Genomic DNA, 23,170 nt, shown 5'->3' on the forward strand with positions numbered 1-23,170 from the left:
CATACATTCCTCTGTGTTACTGTGCTATATGTTTATATCTTTCCTCCTAAAGATGAAGATGTCATACAGTTTTTAAAAACTGCATTAAGCACATTATGATTAAGGTACTCAATAAATTTTTGCTGATAAAATTAACAAATCTCACACACACTTATAGACACATACCCTGAAAGTGTAATTTGAGTAAGTAGCATAAAGTAGTGGTTAACAATATAGAGAAGCTACTTTACCTCACATCTGCATACTTACTAGCTGCTGTCTCTGGGTAAGTTTTTTAAAGTATCTCTGTAAGCCTTAGTTTCTTCAGTGTTTTTAAATGAGAATTCCAACAGTACCTTAGAGTAATAACAAGGTTAAAGAAAATAATGCATGCAAACCTCTTAACAAAGTACCTAGCACAGAGTATTCAACAAATGTTAGCTATTACTCTTCTTATAATTAATTACAAATCACAAAATACGTGCTGAAATTCTGAGTCCCTATGAGTCTCTAGATGTTATCAAGTAGCAATCTAAATTAAGACAAAATTCAAGAGAACTCAGACCTTGTTTTAAAATAGCTTTTAATTCTTAAAAAATCCACTTGTAGGTCACTAGAACTACAGCCTGAACCAATTGTAGGACTGCAGCCCTGATTCTTTCTCCTCTCTGTCCTATTAAGATATTACCTTCAAAGTTTTTGTGGGAACGCTTAATTGCTTGCATTCCTTAACATGCAGCCACCAAAGTAGTTTCCAGATTCACTTTTGACCTTCACAGTCCTGAGAAGGCATATGAGGCAAACTTCCTAGAGATGTAAATTTAGACAATCTCTGGAATGATAGAGCTATACATATGGGAATATGCTACATAAAACAAATCCATTTTGCACGTCAATTAAAACAGAATCCCATTGAACAATCAATCCAACAGAACAAATCAATCCAAAAGAATTTTATTATGGCATGTATCCAAACAAGAAAAAACCCCTCTAATGCTATTCAGTCTGAATTACATGAGTTTCATGAACTTGGAACATCTCTAAGATCATATTTTATAATTTGATCATATTTGAACATATTTTAAGGTTTCCTATTAAAAAGCTAAATATAACGGATGCTCTTCTATCCTAAAAAAGACTGAAGAGATCTGTTAAAGAAAAACTAGAATGATTTTAAATCACCAACCTATATAAAAACATGCATGCTTTTTTAATGTGTTCCATGTCCTCTGCAATAAAATGACCCACTTAATTCAAATTCTTATTTTCTCTTTTCCCCACCAATACACCTTGAAAACTTTAGTTTTTGAAACATTCAATATACATTCCACTCTTTATCTGACCCTACATATCATGCAACCTGAAATAGAAACAAAGATGGGAAAATTAGCTTGTTTATTCCACCTTAGTGTCAAACAAAAGTACAAATAAGATTCAGGGCACGTGCTAGTTACCTTAGAGCTGCCAATCATGCTTGTTTTGAAACCCTTCGATTTTCAGAGCTGTCAATCCTGTGTTTTATGATAGAGAGCCAGCATAGAGATCATGCCTTAAAAGACACAATCCTCATTAACACATTAGTAAACGGACTCTACTTATAAAACTGGACTTGAAGATTTTACAGAAATGTTTACAACTCTTGAAAAATCCAAACTAAAATACAACTTAGTGAAATGAAAAGATTTGGAGAATTTGGCTCTTTGACCAAAGCAACAGCATAGTTTAACCACAGGGATTTTATACACATATATATAATATTAGATTATAAAAAGAGAAATGTTCCTGACTAACACTAATCACAAGTATTATGACCTTGAATGGAAATAAGAGAATAAAACTGATCTACATCTGGGCATTTTAATTTTTGTTTTTAAAGCAGGCAATAATATCAATAACACACTCCCCTTCTCTACCTCCCCAACACAACCCAACTCACTACCCAGTCATTCATGTCCAAAATGAAACATTATTCAAAACTTTTCTCTCTCTCTCACAAACCACAACTATTCAGTCACCAAGACCTGTCTCTTCTACCTCCTAAACTGCTAAATGTGTCTCCTTTCTCCACCCTCAGATTTAATTCATATTCTCATCATTTTTTTCAGCAGCTTCCTTACTAACCACCCTAACTCTCACATCCTTCTTCTGAAATATGCTCCACACCTCTGCCAGAATGATCTCACTGAAACACAAAGTTGACCCACGTTCCTTGTTACAATATTTTAATGATTCTTCGCTACTTTGAAAATAAAATCCCAATTTTTTAGGACAATATGTAAATTCCTTGAAAATCTGGCTTCTGGTCATCTCCCCACTCTCCCATCACTCCTCCTAAACTTAAGCCAACTAAACCACTTGAATTCCCAGAAGAGGCAGCCTCTCTCTCATTTAAAACTTGTTCAAGTGCTGCTCCTTCATCCAGAAACACTCTCACTTTCAGCACTTAGTATCTCCTACCCATCCTTTGCAACCCAGTTCTATTGTTAGTTCCTCTGGGAAGCCTTCTCTGACACAAGCAGATTGAACCATCGATTCCTTCTCCATTCCTGTAGAATACAGTAAACAGAACTTATATGATGTTATATTTATTGGTTTAATTCTCTATCCCCATGACCAGATCAACTCCCTGGAAGCAGGGATTGTCATTAGTCTGTATGTCACTAGCCTTAAATATACAGGTAGCACATAATAGATGCTCATTAAAAGTTTGGTGACTCAATGAAAAATCTTATCATGCCCAGTTCATTTAAAAATAAAATTAATAAAATAAGCAGCTTATTTCTTGAGACTGATAAAATGTTTTACCAGTGCATTACAAGGCATCCAAACTAATCAATGCTATAAAGCAATTTTTTGGGCTTAACAAGAGTTTTAAGAAATTTACTCATTTATTCGCAAATTCACTAAAAGAACTGGTACCATCTCAAGCAGGGTTTCAGATTGAATAATCCCACCTTATTTTTGCTACTGTCCCTACTGGAGGTGTTAAAGTCTCAACCATGATAAATGCTCATGTCTCAAACACTCGGCACCTTGATTGGTTCAACAAACACTGTTCTGATATGTGACAATCCCTATCAAGGGCATCAGTGAACAGGCAGTCGACACAGGCAAAACTCCAACCCAGCTACACTTCACTTATCAGGAAGTTAGTTATCTGGTGACATCAAGTAGCTACACAGCCCAGTGAGACCTAAACAGGAGTTTAGGAGCTGTCAGAATACATGTTGAAGTCCATACACTAAAGTACCCACACTTTACTCACAGAAGAGGCTGCTAGGTCCTTACTCAAACCCTAGTTGTTCTTATTTTAAGCACAACAAATTTGATGACTGATCTCCCAAGTATAGGCATACTGGAAGAGGAAAATTAGGAGGTCTGAGAAAGCTATAAAAAGCAGACAAGGGCATAACAGCAGTAAAGGAGAGATAACACAAAACTGCAGAACTGGGGGGTTATATGGTTATGGAGCAATAATTCTGTATATTTTTATTATGATACAATATAGAAATTAATGTTTATAATTATGACCCTGGGTCATCAAAGGCAAAAACAAAAAAAGGTTCAACTATTTTAGGTCTAACATGGTTCAAAGAAAGTATATAATACATTTTATTAAAAGAACCAATAAACAATTAAAAATTAAGTATATTAGGTATAAATAGCCAATTTTCTATTATTTACACAATAAACTTTTTTGAAATATATCATTCCCAAATAACATGAGGCATATTGATATTAATCAGGTCCTGTGACTAGAGGTCTTACCACAATTATGATACAGATCCATTACAAAACAAAGCCTAGACCTGATAGTTATTAGCTTATTGGGAGTTACACTATTCAAACTTACCATACTATTTCTTAGTCTGTTCGATCTGAATAACAAAACACCATAAATGAGGGTATCTTATAAACAGCAGAAACTTCTTTCTCATAGTTCTAGAGACTGGAAGCCCAGGATCAAGGCACAAGACATTTAGTGTCATGAAGACCTGGTTCTGGTTCATAGGTTAACTAGCCAATTCACTAATCCCACTCATGAGGGCAGAATCCTCATGACCTAAGTACCTCCCAAAAGCCCAGCCTCCTAACTACATCACACTGGTGATTATGTTCCAACAAATGAATTCTGCAGGGACACAAACATTCAGACCACAGCAACAACAGACACCATAACCAAAGATATAACAGACTACCCATTATTTTTTAACAGACCTCCACAGAACTTCACTGCCACACTGCCTTCAGGGTCCCTGACATGAAACTGCTTCATATATAAGATTGTTTTAGGAAGTCTTTATGATGCTTGAGTTACTATATATTGTATGATTTAGAGTGAAGCACAGCGGGGTGAAAAGAAAATTTGGATATACACAGCCCTAGATTTGAATCCCTGCTTTGTTAATCCCTAGTTGCGTGACTGCAGCACATTATTTATGCTCAGAGACTCGTTTTCTTCATTTGGGAAATGGGGATAATACCCACTATCTATGTTTGTTGTGAAGAATAGATAAGACAATATTCATAAAATACCAGTGTAGGTTTTTAAAAAGCTGTTAAGATTATCAGAAGGAAATCAGATGGAATATAGAAACGAAACAATCAAGTCTGTGAAACTGTTTGCTGCATTAATATGACAGAAAAAAAAAGTCTAAAAACAAGGGTATACAGGTTCCCATGATGGGAAAAGTGCTCTGTATTTTTAAATCACCATACAAGCCCTCTGACTCATAGAAAGGTTCATGGTAAATTAGGTTAAAGACTCATAAAAAAAGTACACATGTACACAGCAAAAATATTAACTTAAAGCAGATTAATGCAAATATTCTAATATGGGGCCAAGGCATTCTCTCTCAGTAGGGGGTCCACTCACTGAAGCTCTGCTCTTCCTCACATAACAATACCCACACTGCAAGGTCTGTGACTGCCAGGGCGTCATGTGAAAGTAGAACAAGAACAGAAAGACAATTGGAAAGCAATACCTTTCACATTTTTATAATTTTTGTTTCAATCTACAGTTTTCTTGCACAATCTAATTCAATAGCAATTTCTTAAAGACAAAAAACTCTCTCCTTTCTGATTCAAGCAGCAGAGATGGGGGAAAAAAAACAAAAAAACCAAAGTTTTGTTATGGAGTCTTTCTAAAACATTAAAGTTAGCATTCGTAAGAACAAAAACCCTTTCTGTATTCAAATTTTATTAATTTGTACAATATTCAAGTAAATTTCTTAATATAAACACATTTTGAAATGAGTACAACTAGGCCAGGCATGGTGGCTTATGCCTGTAATCCCAGCACTTTGGGAGGCCGAGACGGGCGGATCACTTGAGGCCAGGAGTTCAAGACCAGCCTGGCCAACACAGCAAAACCCTGTCTCCACTAAAAATACAAAAATTAGCCGAGCATGGTGGCACATGCCTGTAATCCCAGCTACTCAGGAGGCTGAGGCACAAGAATTGCTTGAACCTGGGAGGCAGAAGTTGCAGTGAGCTGAGATCATGCCACTGCACTCCAGCCTGGGCGACAGAGCAAGACTCTGTCTCAAAAGAAAGAAGCACAACTGAGCTTTTGCTAAACATATACCTCAACTGGAAGAAACCAAAGTGCCTAGGTATAGTACAGGACCACTAATTTCTAATGTTCCATGTGGTGTTGGTATCCGCCAGTGGGCTTTACAAAAGAAAAAGATGATGTCAATTGATTTGACAAATCAGTTATTAAATGATAACTTCCAAAGAAGTTAATGCCATTCTGAGTCATTCTGATTTGTCATATGTGATTTCTGACTTCAAGTCATAAGCTGATTTAAAAGAAAAATATAATAATTACAACTTTTGAGGCTGGTACTATAAGGTCCCATGCATGTCTCAAAATCTCTAAATATACGTATGTCTATTTTGCAACTCACTCTAAGTAGATCAAATTACTATTGTTCATGCTTAAGTACTATAGCTTAGATTCTGAATGCTACTATTAAGGTCATGTCTTTCTAAAATTAGTTTCTTCCTTTCCAAGTGTTTTTCAAACTTTTCTTATTTACAGTAGAAATAACTCACCACACACATTAAACAAAATTGTCCCAGAGCTATAATACATAAAACAGATAAATGCAGGGCTGCTCTGAAAGTAGGGCCCAACTGCCCCTTTATCCCCAATAAGCAATATCTTATGCTTTTCTGCAAAACTCTAGGGCATTTTGGTACAAAGACTAAAAACTGCTCCTTTAAACTATAATCAAAAATGAACATTAAAACAAAAGTTATAGAACTTAAAAGGCTATTATTTAGCTAATTAGAATATTCATTAATCAAAATATTTTCTGATCCCTATTAGTTGTTATAAGTCTGAAATGCCAAACTTACTTATTAAAAGAAACAATAAAAAATTAAAACATTTGGCTAAACTGGATATTTCAATTAGTTATTTTTCATTGTATTTAATTAATCTTTAAACTGTCCTAAAGTAGCATTATTCAACTACAGAAAAGTCTGAATGAAGAGAATAAAATAGTTCTCTAAAAGGATCAAAAAAAAAAGGAAGGCTGATGAATGATGAACAGATTATGTAAATATTTATCTTATTTATAACGATTTAAAATGTACCAAAGCAGGAAGCTCTGCCATTATGGAGATTCAGCCTCCTAGAATCTGCTCAGTCAGAGGCCTGACAGCATGACTGCAGAGAACATGTGTACAGCCCAATAAGCTCTTCTACCTAGTCATATAATCTAAACGTACAGGTACAAAAAGGGGAAGACCACAAACAACTGAGCTGGATCTCATTACTTCCTTGTTCAGTGATAAAGACAATAGGCAAACATTTGAATAAAGTAGGTTCCTACCCACAAATTTTGTTTTAGATATAAGTAGGAGTAATCAGTAACCAAAACAGTAATTATGCTGACCTGACAATTCTCAACAATAGTTTCAAAGCATAAGTGACAGATCCTTATAAGAAACCTAGAGAAGGGTTCTGGAAAGAACTTAGGCATTTCTACATGTACAAATGAAGATCTAATAATCATTCTGTGAAGAATATAAACCTTCATTTCATGATAGATTAAAAATTGGAGAACATGAAATTTGCTATGTTAATAAGTTTCTCTCCAAAAAACAACGTATGTCGATAAAGAGCTGGAGTTGTTATCTACATAGCCGTAAGGGTATGTACATAGGATATGTAGGCAGAAAAAATAAGTAATCAAACTATTGATGTTAAACCTTGGCTGAAGATTGGGCACAGTTAGAAATAACATTATCAGTCTGTAGGACCAAAGAGGAAGATGAAGAGAGAGAGCTTCAGAGACAGCTGAAACCTTGACTCTTATCTTTTTTTTTTTAAAGGCACTTTGATGACATTTCAGACTTACAGAACTAGAACTAGAAGTCAAAGGCCTTTTTTGACTACTGTTATTTTCCACTCACCAGGCACTCTGTCACCATATTATCCATTTTTACTTATGTAATTACCAATATTTTAAATTGATTCATGTACTTGTTTACTATCTATGCCTCCTTCCCTCATTTGCATATGCACTTCAAGAGAGCAGAGAACTAGTCTGTCTGGTTTACCAGTCTTTACAACAGTACCTGGCAAATTGAAGAGGTCTAGTAAGTATTTGTTGAATGAATGAGTGAATGAATGAATGAATGAACAAATCAACTCCTGTAGCACTTTGGCTCCTCCCTCTTGATGATCCTCATTCACGAATGTATTTATTTTGTGACTCCTTTGAAGTTTAAATGGGTATTTCTGGTAAGAGTAACTGGATACTAAGCAGGTGGTTTCATGGAAGCAGGAATAGAGAAATTACTACAGATAACTACCCAACAAAGAGATGCAGGCATATAACTCTCCTAAGTACCTTTAAAAAGACTCTAATATAGTGACTGCTCCAAAGACTAGACAATTTACTCGCAAAATTACTAAAAGCCACCCCCTCTCCCCTCAAAAAGCTTTTATGACTGCTTCATTGGGGGGAGAACAGACAGAGATGGAGGTTTCAAGAAAATAATTTATATAATAGAATGTGTGCATATGTGGTATATATTTAGTTTTAAATAAAAAATTAAGATTTAATAAATGTTGTAATAGATGCCAGTATTTAACCATTTAAAGCTATACTACACATAGAACAAATTCAAATCAGACTATACTACTCATTAGAAAACTAATCGCAAATCTGATACTTAAAAATCTGTGACTTAAAGCCAAGCATGGTGGTACATGTCTATAAGTCCCTGCTACTCAGGAGGCTGAGGTGGGAGGATTGCTTGAGCCCAAGTTCAAGTCCAGCTGGGGCAATTTAATTCTAGACCTCTAAGGCATTCTGAATATATTATGTTCAAGAATATAACATAATCACAAAAGTGATGTTTTAAATTTTTAATTCAATGAGAAAAAAAGAACAGTGCAGACAAAAGAATATCCCCAAAGAAATAAATATCCATGAAAGAGATATGATTAACAGAATTCCATCCTCACATATAAAAAAAGTATATGACTAGTATTTGTAATTTATAATAAACTTAACTAAGCAGTTGAATATCTGCTGAGAAATATCTTAGCAGAGTTGTCATAAAATAGATCTTTTTATAAAGTCAATACCTGATTCTCCAGTTGCATGTTAGGTCAGCTTGTAAGAATAAGACAGGCACTGCGATGGACAGCATCCATGGTAGATGATCAATTGTAAGGAGGGGACTAAGGATTTCTTTGTGTAAAATAAAACAGCACTTTATTTTATAATTACTATATATTTTCTACTAATGAAAAAATGATCTGCTACAGCTTCTGCTGATAGTACCTAAGAGCTGAGGATACCTCCCTTAAAGGGTAACTTTTGTATCACATATCTTCTTACTTGCCTCCTTCATAAACCCTCCTCAAAAGGAATTCTTGAGGGATGTCATCATTAGGTCACCAGGATTTTAGTAATAACAATGCAATGAAAATAACAATAACAATAGTAGCATTTGTTTACCATATGCCAATCACTTTTCTAAATTTTTAGACACAATAACTAATTGAATTCCTTCAGTAGCCGTTTACGTAACAGATACTGATTACAGTATTAAAATCTGGATTGACAGACACATCCTACTTAGAAATTTCTTTGAGTCTCCCTACTTTTGAACTAAGCTTGTATGATATTTGATATACCAATTCAAGTCATGCTCAAGCCATTCCTCTCATGCCAGGGAGCACAGTCTTTCAGCTGACACCTGGTTTATACCACTCATCTTGTTAAAACACTGTTCAGCTTCTGGTTATCTAAGGTAGAGGTGTGCTGCAGCCAGCTAATACCAGCTTGTGAGAAGCACTGTGCACACATCTTCCCAACCCTGCATTTGGTGACATCATGTTGGTGACTTGACACTGGCCATGCTGGGAGTATTTTACATTACAGAAATTGAGGCTTTTTTTTTTTTCAATCAGCTAGTTGTTAAATATTTACTCATATATCATTAATCTGAGGAAATGTATATTCTGTTAAGTTTGTCAGACCCTATTCAGATTCAGGTAGAACAAGCTTATAATTGGGTAAGACCAATTATCAACGGCATCTTTAATATCCAGCTCTCAGGAGAGAGGCAACTCATTCTCATAATTGCTCTCCTAGGTCTACAGTAGACTCTTTGCCTTTCATTTCCACAATATGACCAATTTTTATATGCCAAAAACTTCTTACACACTGTAATCCATCCTATCTAAAATACCATTGATTATTAGATTCACTATTGTTTTATATATGATTAAGAAAAAAAAAAAAAACACTGCCAGTTAATTTAATATACTGTCAAATGTAACATGCATCCTGATATAAAAAATAGTGAAAACTAAAAAATGCACATTAGAAATTGATGGGGAAAAAAAATCACTTCTATCTCATTTACTATTGTTCTATTGTTTTCCCATCTCAGAATCTTAGTTCAACCTCTCCTTGACTCTTGATATTCCACTCCTAGATCTCCCACCTTAGTGCTTTCTCCAGTGCCTATCTATATTCATAAATATCTTTACCTACATAAACTACAACAGAATGAATTCTATTTATTAGGAAAAATAATCCTAAAAATAGATGCAAAATAATAAGAAAAGAAAGAAAAAAAAGAAAGGAAAAGTGGAACAGAGAGAAGGGACCAAAAAATGGTCCCAGGCAAAATAACCTAAGCAACATGCATTATTACAAAGTTGGTTTTAAGTTTATGGTGTGGAATGGCTTATTATCAGGATGAACATTCAAGTTTTCCCAACAACTGCTCTCACTGCTTTGAGAAGACATGAGTCTGGCCTAACATGACCAACAAGTATTTTTAAAGCACTTCAGACTTTACTTCAGCATTATCAAGACAAATAAATACGTTTTCTGTCTTTTCAAAAAATCACCTTTCATTCAACAATACTTTTGCGCTATCACGACTTTTATGAATACTCTTAAGGTACTTGGAAATGATTTTACTTACTCTCCATCCACTTCTGGTCTTCTACATACACAATGAAACTTTCCACCAAAATCTATGTAAAGATCATCCCCCACAATATGAAAGATCCGTCCAATGACCAGTTTATCCTTTGCAGGTCCCATCTGTGTAAGAGGAGAATGTCTCAGCATAGATGCAAAGGATTCCACATTTTTTGGAGAACCCTAAATGTGAAAAGAGATATTTATATGCATATAACTCAACATGAAGGTATAATAAAGTCTTAAAGAAATTTTCTTAAAGTCAATTGTTGTAGCAATACTTTTTAAATATATGTGGAATTTTGCTTTAAAATGCCAGTTATGCTCTTCAACTTCCTCTTCCATCCTTTCCTTCCTGAAGAGGAGCTAAAGAAAGTAGGCATCAAGTGGAGCGCAGTGGCTCACGCCTGTTATCCCAGCACTTTGGGAGGCCGAGGCAGGTGGATCACCTGAGGTCGGGAGTTCTAAGCCTGACCAACATAGAGAAACCCTGTCTCTACTAAAAATACAAAATTAGGGGTTCCAAGATGGCCGAATAGGAACCGCTCCAGTCTACAGCTCCCAGTGTGAGCGACCCAGAAGACGGGTGATTTCTGCATTTCCAACTGAAGTAAAGGGTTAATTTCACTGGTGCTTGTCGGACAGCGGGTGCAGGACAGTGGGTGCAGCCCACCGAATGTGAGCCGAAGCAGGGCCTCATCCAGAAAGCGCAAGGGGTCAGGGAATTCCCTTTCCTAGCCAGGGAAGCTGTGACAGACGGCACCTGGAAAATCGGGTCACTCCCACCTTAATACTGCGCTTTTCCAATGGTCTTAGCCAATGGCACACCAGGAGACTATACCTCACGCCTGACTCGGAGGGTCCCGTGCCCATGGAGCCTCGCTCATTGCTAGCACAGCAGTCTGAAATCAAACTGCAAGGCAGCAACAAGGCTACGGGAGGGGCGCCCGCCATTGCCAAGGCTTGAGTAGGTAAACAAAGCAGCCAGGAAGCTCCAACTGGGTGGAGCCCACCAAAGCTCAAGGAGGCCTGCCTGCCTCTGTAGACTCCACCTCTGGGGGCAGGGCATAGCTGAACAAAAGGCAGCAGAAACCTCTGTAGACTTAAATGTCCCTGTCTGACAGCTTTGAAGAGAGTAGTGGTTCTCCCAGCACGGAGTTTGAGATCTGAGAACAGACAGACTGCCTCCTCAAGTGGGTCCCTGACCCCCGAGTAGCCTAACTGGGAGGCACCCCCCAGTAGGGGCAGACTGACACCTCACATGGCTGGGTACCCCTCTGAGACGAAGCTTCCAGAGGAACGATCAGGCAGCAACATTTGCTGTTCATCAATATTCGCTGTTCTGCAGCCTCTGCTGCTGATACCCAGGCAATCAGGGTCTGGAGTGGACCTCCAGCAATCTCCAACAGACCTGCAGCTGAGGGTCCTGACTGTTAGAAAGAAAACTAACAAACAGAAAGGACATCCACACCAAAACCCCATCTGTACGTCACCATCATCAAAGACCAAAGGTAGATAAAACCACAAAGATGGGGAAAAAATAGAGCAGAAAAGCTGAAAATTCTAAAAATCAGAGTGTCTCTCCCCCTCCAAAGGAATGCAGCTCCTAGCCAGCAATGGAACAAAGCTGGACAGAGAATGACTTTGATGAGTTGAGAGAAGAAGGCTTCAGACGATCAAACTTCTCTAAGCTAAAGGAGGAAGTTTGAACCCATCACAAAGAAGCTAAAAACCTTGAAAAAAGATTAGACAAATGGCTAACTAGAATAACCAGTGTAGAGAAGTCCTTAAATGATCTGATGGAGCTGCAAACCATGGCATGAGAACTACGTGATGAATATACAAGCTTCAGTAGCTGATTCAATCAACTGGAAGAAAGGGTATCAGTGATTGAAGATCAAATTAATGAAATGAAGCAAGAAGAGAAGTTTAGAGGAAAAAGAGTAAAAAGAAACGAACAAAGCCTCCAAGAAATATGGGACCATGTGAAAAGACCAAATCTACGTCTGATTGGTGTACCCGAAAGTGACAGGGAGAATGGAACCAAGTTGGAAAGCACTCTTCAGGATATTATCCAGGAGAACTTCCCCAATCTAGCAAGGCAGGCCAACATTCAAATTCAGGAAATACAGAGAACGCCACAAAGATACTCCTTGAGAAGAGCAACTCCAAGACACATAATTGTCAGATTCACCAAAGTTGAAATCAAGGAAAAAATGTTAAGGGCAGCCAGAGAGAAAGGTCAGGCTACCCACAAAGGGAAGCCCATCAGACTAACAGTGGATCTCTCGGCAGAAACTCTACAAGCCAGAAGAGAGTGGGGGCCAATATTCAACATTATTAAAGAAAAGAATTTTCAACCCAGAATTTCATATCCAGCCAAACTAAGCTTCATAAGTGAAGGAGAAATAAAATCCTTTACACACAAGCAAATGCTGAGAGATTTAGTCACCACCAGGCCTGCCCTAAAAGAGCTCCTGAAGGAAGCACTAAACGTGGAAAGGAACAACCAGTACCAGCCACTGCAAAAACATGCCAAATTGTAGACCATCGATGCTAGGAAGAAACTGCATCAACTAACGAGCAAAACAACCAGCTAACATCATAATGACAGGATCAAATTCACACATAACAATATTAACCTTAAATGTAAATGGGCTACATGCTCCAATTAAAAGACACAGACTGGCAAATTGGATAAAGAGTCAAGACCCATCAGTGTGCTGTATTCAGGAGACCCATCTCACGTGCAGAGACACATATAGGCTCAAAATAAAGGGATGGAGGAAGATCTACCAAGCAAATGGAAAACAAAAAAAGGCAGGAGTTGCAATCCTAGTCTCTGATAAAACAGACTTTAAACCAACAGAGATCAAAAGAGACAAAGAAGGCCACTACTTAATGGTAAAGGGATCAATTCAACAAGAAGAGCTAACTATCCTAAATATACATGCACCCAATACAGGAGCACCCAGATTCATAAAGCAAGTCCTTAGAGACCTACAAAGAGACTTAGACTCCCACATAATAATAATGGGGGACTTTAACACCCCACTGTCAACATTAGACAGATCAATGAGACAGAAAGTTAACAAGGATATCCAGGAATTGAACTCAGCTCCGCACCAAGTGGACCTAATAGACATCTACAGAACTCTCCAACCAAAATCAACAGAATATACATTCTTCTCAGCACCACATCACACTTATTCCAAAATTGACCATGTAGTTGGAAGCAAAGCACTCCTCAGCAAATGTAAAACTGAAATGATAACAAACTGTCTCTCAGACCACAGTGCAATCAAACTAGAACTCAGGATTAAGAAACTCACTCAAAACCGCTCAACTACATGGAAACTGAACAACCTGCTCCTGAATGACTACTGAGTACATAATGAAATGAAGGCAGAAATAACTAAGATCAGAGCAGAACTGAAGGAGATAGAGACACAAAAAAACCTTCAAATAATCAATGAATCAAGGAGCTGTTTTTTTGAAAAGATCAACAAAATTGATAGACCGCTAGGAAGACTAATAAAGAAGAAAAGAGAGAAGAATCAAATAGTTGCAATAAAAAATGATAAAGGGGATATCACCACTGATCCCACAGAAATACAAACTACCATCAGAGAATACTATAAACACCTCTACGCAAATAAACTAGAAAATCTAGAAGAAATGGATAAATTCCTGGACACATACACCCTCCCAAGACTAAACCAGGAAGAAGTTGAATCCCTGAATAGACCAATAACAGGCTCTGAAATTGAGGCAATAATTAATAGCCTACCAACCAAAAAAAGTCCAGGAACAGATGGATTCACAGCCGAATTCTACCAGAGGTACAAGGAGGAGCTGGTACCATTCCTTCTGAAATTATTCCAATCAACAGAAAAAGAGGGAATCCTCCCTAACTCATTTTATGAGGTCAGCATCATCCTGATACCAAAGCCTGGCAGAGACACAACCAAAAAAGAGAATTTTAGACCAATATCCTTGATGAACATCAATGCAAAAATCCTCAATAAAATACTGGTAAACAAAATCCAGCAGCACATCAAAAAGCTTATCCACCATGATCAAGTGGGCTTCATCTCTGGGATGCAAGGCTGGTTCAACATATGCAAATCAATAAATGTAATCCAGCATATAAACAGAACCAAAGACAAAAACCACTTGATTATCTCAACAGATGCAGAAAAGGCCTTTGACAAAATTCAACAGTCCTTCCTGCTAAAAACTCTCAAGCAATTAGGTATTGATGGGACGTATCTCAAAATAATAAGAGCTATTTATGACAAACCCACAGCCAATATCATACTGAATGGGCAAAAACTGGAAGCATTCCCTTTAAAAACTGGTGGAAGACAAGGATGCCCTCTCTCACCACTCCTATTCAACACACTGTTGGAAGTTCTGGCCAGGGCAATCAGGCAGGAGAAAGAAATAAAGGATATTCAATTAGGAAAAGAGGAAGTCAAATTGTCCCTGTTTGCAGATGACATGATTGTATATTTAGAAAACCCCATCATCTCAGCCCAAAATCTCCTTAAGCTGATAAGCAACTTCAGCAAAGTCTCAGGATACAAAATTAATGTACAAAAATCACAAGCATTCTTATACACCAATAACGGACAGAGAGCCAAATCATGAGTGAACTCCCATTTACAATTGCTTCAAAGAGAATAAAATACCTAGGAATCCAACTTACAAGGGATGTGAAGGACCTCTTCAAGGAGAACTACAAACCACTGTTCAATGAAATAAAAGAGGACACAAACAAATGGAAGAACATTCCATGCTCATGAATAGGAAGAATCAATATCATGAAAGTGGCCATACTGCCCAAGGTAATTTATAGATTCAATGCCATCCCCATCAAGCTACCAATGACTTTCTTCACAGAATTGGAAAAAACTACTTTCAAGTTCATATGGAACCAAAAAAGAGCCCGCATTGCCAAGTGAATCCTAAGCCAAAAGAACAAAGCTGGAGGCATCAAGCTACCTGACTTCAAACTATACTACAAGGCTACAGTAACCAAAACAGCATGATACTGGTACCAAAACAGAGATATAGACCAACGGAACAGAATGGAGCCCTCGGAAATGATGCCGCATATCTACAACTATCTGATCTTTGACAAACCTGACAAAAATAAGAAATGGAGAAAAGATTCCCTATTTAATAAATGGTGCTGGGAAAACTGGCTAGCCATATGTAGAAAGCTGAAACTGGATCCCTTCCTTACACCTTATACAAAAATTAATTCACGATGGATTCAAGATTTAAATGTTAGACCTAAAACCATAAAAACCCTAGAAGAAAACCTAGGCAATACCATTCAGGACATAGGCATGGGCAAGGACTTCATGTCTAAAACACCAAAAGCAATGGCAACAAAAGCCAAAATTGACAAATGGGATCTAATTAAACTAAAGAGCTTCTGCACAGCAAAAGAAACTACCATCAGAGTGAACAGGCAACCTACAGAATGGGAGAAAATTTTTGCATCTATTCATCTGACAAAGGGCTAATATCCAGAATCTACAAAGAACTCAAACAAATTTACAAGAAAAAAATCAAACAACCCCATCAAAAAGTGGGCGAAGGATATGAACAGACACTTCTCAAAAGAAGACATTTTTGCAGCCAACAGACATATGAAAAAATGCTCATCATCACTGGCCATCAGAGAAATGCAAATCAAAACCACAATAAGATACCATCTCACACCAGTTAGAATGGCAATCATTAAAAAGTCAGGAAACAACAGGTGCTAGAGAGGATGTGGAGAAAAAGGAACACTTTTACACTGTTGGTGGGACTGTAAACTAGTTCAACCATTGTGGAAGTCAGTGTGGCGATTACTCAGGGATCTAGAACTAGAAATACCATTTGACCCAGCCATCTCATTACTGGGTATATAACCAAAGGACTATAAATCATGCTGCTATAAAGATACATGCACACATATGTTTACTGTGGCACTATTCACAATAGCAAAGACTTGGAACCAACCCAAATGTCCATCAATGATAGACTGGATTAAGAAAATGTGGCACATATACACCATGGAATACTATGCAGCCATAAAAAATGATGAGTTCATGTCCTTTGTAGGGACACGGATGAAGCTGGAAACCATCATTCTCAGCAAACTTTTGCAAGGACAAAAAAAACAAACACCGCATGTTCTTACTCATAGGTGAGAATTGAACAATGAGAACACTTGGACACAGGAAGGGGAACATCACACACTGGGGCTTGTCGTGGGGTGGGGGGAGGGATAGCATTAGGAGATATACCTAATGTAAATGACGAGTTAATGGGTGCAGCACACCAACATGGCACATGTATACATATGTAACAAATCTGCATGTTGTGCACATGTACCCTAGAGCCTAAAGTATAATAAAAAATAAATAAATAAATAAATAAAAATAAAAATACAAAATTAGCCAGGCATCATGGTGCATGCCTATAATCTCAGCTACTCAGGCAGCCGAGGAAGGAGAATCACTTGAACCCAGGAGGCAGAGGTTATGGTGAGCCGAGATCACGCCATTTCACTCCAGCCTGGGCAACAAGAGGGAAACTGTCTCAAAAAAGAAAAAAGAAAGAAAGAAATTAGGCATCTATACTTGGCGGAGGATGACAGAGATGTGACAGTCCAGGGTGAGGTCTCAAGAGCCCAGGCAGGGTAGGGAGAGTAGAAGAGTGCCTGTATATCAAGTCTCTGAGAATGGGGTGGGGGGTGGTTAGTGGTCAGAGTATGAGCATGTGAGGAGGGCATCCAAGAAGCAACTGACTTTATTCCTAGCACTGACCATCTGTAAAAAAATGCCTTCTAAATCAAGTTTAGTGAAAGTGACTATTCTTTTAATACAAATGTAAATATACATTAAGATAAAAACAATTAAGAGCTTTTTATCATAATGATCAGTCTGAACATGAGTTCCTTATATATAATTTTTAAACAACTTGAATTTGTTATACTTTTCTTTCTCCTAAAGTAAATTCCAAAAGAAATAGCTTGTTTTGTGCTATTCACTTTCTGAGAATCTTTTTACATATTGAATTCACTTGAGGTATGACTAATTATTCTTTTTTTCTTACAAAAATTTTTTCCCAACACATTTTTTCCAAATCCGTTGAACACAGATTTGTGCCTTCTACTCATTTTTGTGTATGGAGTGGTGTGTGCAATTTGGTACAAACTAAAGGAACTGCTAAGTTTCTATCTGTGAGAGCAAATCACAGAAGAACATTAACAATTTGATCTGACGACCTAAATGCTGTATTTGGAATGAGTTTTACATTTGTTATTCAAGGGAGAACTACTAAAAGTTCAATAGTAAAGCGCATTTACTTTTAAAGCTACACAACTATATTTGTGACTTAAGTTTAATGCATGTACTACTTGCAAGATTACAAACTCAAATGCCAGGCCAGGTGAGGGCTTGATAATCAGGATATGTGCCCAAGTTTAAAAGGTGTAGACACTACTCAGCTCCAGCTGTAGCTGCAATTCAAGTCCCTATGTTTTAATTTTTAATGTTTTAATTTTCCAAGAAAAGCCAGAAATCCACATATTAATGTAAATTTTCCAATTTTTAAATACTTATATGCAGGGGGATAAAGTTTTCCATTTTACAAACCTGGCAAAACACAACCAGGTGTTGAATTTGGCCCACGAACCACAAGTTTATGACCTCTGCTTCAGGAAAAAGAAAGTCAAGACATTTCGCTTATGCCAAGTCCCTCAGGTGCTAGAGGGAGGGTATGATGATGAATTTACTTGGTGAACTGAAACACACAGGGAAAAAATCCTTAGCACAAAAGGGTCAATCTAAACTAAAGACAAGTCAGTAGGCCTAGAGGCCAACTGGAGCTGAAAAGGTAACCAGGAATGTATGCCATGAGCAATCATACTAGTTTTATAAATCCACAAAATACAACATTAAAGGTCCTTAAACAAGCACTTTGAAAATAGTTCTTTCTTGCAGAGCCAGAGATAAAACAAATCCTACAGAGGTAACACAGACACAGCTGACTTGCCCTTTAGAGGTAGCGTAAAAGAGTTAATTCTAAGTAAGCCATTCTTGACAAGAGCAGCTACATAATCCTTTGCTGGGAGCCATTATTCCATCCATAGCAGCTGCCACCAAAGCAGCTGAGAATAGCAGTGCTCTAGAGAAGAGCAAACAGTATCAACTTGGGAGTCTCTACTTGTAACCAGGGCAGGTCCTGCCCACTTTCCCTATGATCTGCTTTCCCATTACTCCACTTTTATGGTTGATATCTACCAGAGTTCCTCTCTTCTTTTTCTTCTTTTTTTGCTTTGGGGTTTTTTTTTTTTCAATTGGCTGACTTTCAATTGAAGCCATAGTCCAATTAAAACTAAATGACAGGGGCTAGGCATTGTGGCTCACGCCTGTGATCCCAGTACTATGGGAGGCCAAGGTGGGTGGATCACTTGAGGTCAGGAGTTCAAGATCAGCCTGGCCAACACGGTGAAACCCCGTCTCTACTAAAATACAAAAATTAGTCGGGCATGGTGGCATGTGCCTGTAATCCCAGCTACTCAGGAAGCTGAGGCAGGAGAATCACTTGAACCCAGGAGACGGAGGTTGCAGTGAGCTGAGATGGTACAACTGCACTCTAGCCTGGGCGACAGAGTAAGACTCTCAAAAAACAAAAAACAAAAACAAAAAACAAAACAAAACAAAAAACCAGATGACACGTAGATACAGTAGTAGTAGATCCAGTAGTTAAACTTTTACTGGAGATAATTCAGCCATCACTAGGACCTGTTCCTAAAATAACACAATGTCCTTTTTCAATTGTGAAGAGATGTTTCAGCTAAGATTAGTATAATAGTAAGTGGTATTTTCCCCTTGGTTTTAGAAAATTATTGAGTGCTCTCGACTGTTTAAAAAGATTCTCTTGAGATTTTTAGTAAGTCTGTAGTTAAATATTTATTACATTATAAACTTTATAAAGTTATAGTTATTTTTTATAGGTAACTTTAAAATCAAGTGGAAGTAGAACATTTCCCTTCCATTATTTTTTGCCTCTATTACATTTTGCAAGGAAGTCAGTGTGTTTTCGGTGAGTGAAATAATTTTACCACAAGCATAAGAACCCTGGATTAACACCTGAATTTGCTTTTAAATTGTAGATCATCATTTCATTTGATTTTTGAAACTGCATCATTGATTTTGGGAGGCTACATCAAACAATCAGACAAACACTTGCTTCAAAAATCGTAGTCTAGAACCATCTCTGAATCCTAGGGCTTATACCAAAATGTACTCATTTACTTGTCAAATGACTTCTAAAAACAGTAAATGTAGCAACTCCCACAATCCATGTTCACTACAGGGAGTCCTGTTTATAAAGTCTCTAAACTAACATTGATAGCTCCTCTCATGCTGATATAGACTGCAGAGACTGGAAGCATACTGTCACCGCTGGATATGTATCATAGAGCTCAGTGCCTAACCCCGGAAAATGTTACAATAAAGCTCACTAACTGAGCTGTCACAGGTACTAACTTGGAGTTGACTATTTCCATTAACAGTTGGTCATAGAGATCAGATCTCCTGCTATTCTGCTGTACTATTTTCTCCTTTGAAGCCTGAAAGTTGACAGGACCGTCAAGGTAGAAAGGAGTAAGGTAAAGGAATTACAGACATATGGAACAGTATCACTTTCATTTATTCAATCATGCATTCATTCATTCACCAAACATGTGTTGTCTTTTTAATATACATTAAGCATATATATAATTATCATGCATATGAGGACCATTTAATATACAGCTTGGAGTCAGGGGCAACTAGTGTTAAAAGAATATGAGAAATCAACTAATCCAACTACCTCATGTTATACATGAGTACCATACATGCTATTCAAAGTTACATGGGATGCTGAACAGTGGTTCTTAAATAAAACTTGCTGCAGAAGATAGAAAATAGATAAAAACATCATAGCAAACTTAAAAGAAAACAGTACAGAAGAATAACAAATACTTATGAAACCTGACTTCTATGACCAACTCAGCCAATAAACAGCTAAAAAAAATCCTGAATAAGTCATTTAACTTCTCTAGATCTGTTTTCTCACTTGTAAATTAAAGGATTGGATAACTATAAATTTTCTTCCAATTCTATAAGGTAGTAGGAATTCTTAAATATTCTAAAATATAAAAAGGATTTTATAAAGCAATACAAATTAGAAATGGGAGACAACATCCTACCCAGTTACTTCTTTTAATGTAGACAATAACAACAGCTGGGTGCAGTGGCTCACCCTGTAATCCCAGCACTTTGGGAGGCTGAGGTAGGTGGATCACCTGAGGTCCGGAATTCGAGAACAGCCTGACCAACATGGGGAAACCCTGTCTCTACTAAAAATACAAAATCAGCCGGGTGAGGTGGTGCATGCCTGTAATCCTAGCTACTCAGGAGGCTGAGGCAGGAGAATCACTTGAACCCAGGAGGTGGAGGTTACGGTGAGCTGAGATTGTGCCATTGCACTCCAGCCTGGGCAAAAAGAGCGAGACTCCATCTCAAAAAAAAAAAAAAAAAAAAAAAAGAAAAGAAACAATAACAATAAAAGTAATGAAATGGTATATATACTTTAACTACTTCATACTGGTTAGCAAGAAAAAAATTTCAACATGCATCTCCAAAAATGACTCACTTCTATTAACTGTGCTATAATAACTTTTGTTTCTTTAACACTAACCAATAAATGTTATGCTCACAACAAGTTCTTTTATTGAAATAAATGTATTGGTGGCTCAAGGTGCTAAGGTACTTACATTTATCTCTCTCCCTCCTGAAATCCCATTAAATGATGGTAAAATAATAAATTAAAAAATAGTAAAAATTATAAACTCTCAATATTGAAGAGAACAGATGGAGAACAAAAGTATACAAACATACTTTCTAGTGGACAGAAAGCATGTGGAAGAGTGATAATTAATGAAGCAGAGTGAAATTCAAGAAGAAGAAGCTGTGAAAAAAAAAGCTATTCTATCCTGAAGAATTCCATAAAGGTATGGAGCTCAGTCATGCCAGGCTGCAGTGAGAAGACAAGCTGAAAACAAGGAGAATAACTAAAAACCACACAGGCAGGGCAGTCAATATTCTGTCAAGCACAAAATTCCTCAAGTGCATAATATCTGGTAATAGGCATATATTATCCTGTCAAAAATAAATATATTTTTTCTCTTCCCTTAAAAAAATCAAACAAATTGTATAGAGGAGAGCCAAGTTTGGGATGGTTTGTTATGCAGCAGTAACTTATACTGTTTCTATAACCTATAGCAGCAAAGAAAAGACTCCAAATGACAGCTGTGCAACAAGCATATGAACAATTTGTGATGATTCAAATACGAGGGCTCGCAAAGGAAGGCTGGAAAGTCTGGCCACATGGCTCGAACCTTGGCTCTACCACTTACCAGCTCTGGGGACAGGTCTATGCACTTAGAATCTCTGTGCTGCTATTTACTCATCTTATAAAATGGGGTTTGTAATTATATCTATTTTACAAGATTGTTGTAAGGAATAAATGTGTGGCCATATGTAAAGCACTCAAATAGTGTCTGAAGGTAAACAGCCCCCTGTAAAAAACTTTAGCTTTTTTTAAAATTAATTTCTTATAGACTCAGTCACCACCATCAAGTTTTATTGACTAATCTAGTATTTCTCAACCAAGATGATTTCCCCCCCCCCCGCCACCCCAACTCCAGGGGACATTTGGCAATGTCTGGAGATGTGTTTGATTGTCATGACTGAAAAATCAACAACTCTTCTTAGATCCATCTGAGAGGTGGGGGTCACAGGGAAAACTGCTGTTCTCAAACGTGGAGAGACAAGTGAATGCAGAGAACTACTGAAAAGAAGCCTCCAAGAAGAAACCTCTGTGGGAACCAGTGCCGAGGTAGGGAAACCTGAGCTGTAACTGGTGAATTGGTGGAGGCTCAGTGTGGACAAGTCTGAAAGTTAAAAACTCCAGAGAGACTCAGTTATTGGGGACTCTCACACTTTTGTGAGTTTTATCTCCAGGAGCTCAACCTGGTTCTTACAGTGAATATAGGAGAAAAATCCCCTTGTACTTCAGACAGCAAGTTCTGCGGGGAACAGAACTATTTTGAAATACATCAGAGCACTCTCTCCTATTCAACAATTCATTTATCAAACAGGTGTTGTCTTTTGAATATATATTAAGCATACATATAAAACTATCATGCATATGAGGTGTGTCCTCAAGGAAACTCTTCAACCAGAGCCTAAACACTTGTCAGAGCCTAAGTGTCCTGGCGGAAGGGAAATAACCAACTCTAGCTGGCACTAGTCATTCTGTCCTACCAAAAGAGAGGGAAACACCGAGAAGCAAATGTGAAGTTCACAGTCCAGAGGCAGAGGCTCACTAGAAGACTGAGACCCACTCATAAGACTATAGAACACTTTCCCTCCCCACACACCCTATCACCACATTACTAAAGGCCAATTGACAGCCATTCCTTTTACCCAATACATCATGTCCAGCTATCAAGAAGAAATTACAAGATAGACAAAAAGGCAAAAAACATAGCTTGAAGAGACAGAGCAAGCATCAGAACCAGATTCAGACACAGCAAGGATACTGAAATTATCAGTCCAGGCATCTAATACAACTATGATTAAGACACTAAGGGCTCTAATGGA

The 23,170-nt window shown here is 37.5% G+C and overlaps 1 protein-coding gene across 10 annotated transcripts in view; it reads right to left on the reverse strand.

Moving 5' to 3' along the window:
* The window catches only part of TPD52 (tumor protein D52), a 381,723-nt gene that overhangs the window by 196,192 nt on the left and 162,361 nt on the right, over positions 1-23,170 (reverse strand). For all 10 annotated transcript variants that reach the window (XR_010127244.1, XR_010127243.1, XR_010127242.1 and 7 more), the window contains exon 2: positions 10,450-10,631. Coding sequence is in view for 5 of the 10 variants with exons in the window: in XM_054498026.2 (XP_054354001.1) it covers positions 10,450-10,631 (182 nt within the window). In the remaining 5 variants the exon portion in view is untranslated. The remainder of the gene's footprint in view (positions 1-10,449; positions 10,632-23,170) is intronic.

The sequence above is a fragment of the Pongo pygmaeus genome, chromosome 7, assembly GCF_028885625.2.
Source record: "Pongo pygmaeus isolate AG05252 chromosome 7, NHGRI_mPonPyg2-v2.0_pri, whole genome shotgun sequence".
Taxonomy (NCBI): Eukaryota; Metazoa; Chordata; class Mammalia; order Primates; family Hominidae; genus Pongo; species Pongo pygmaeus.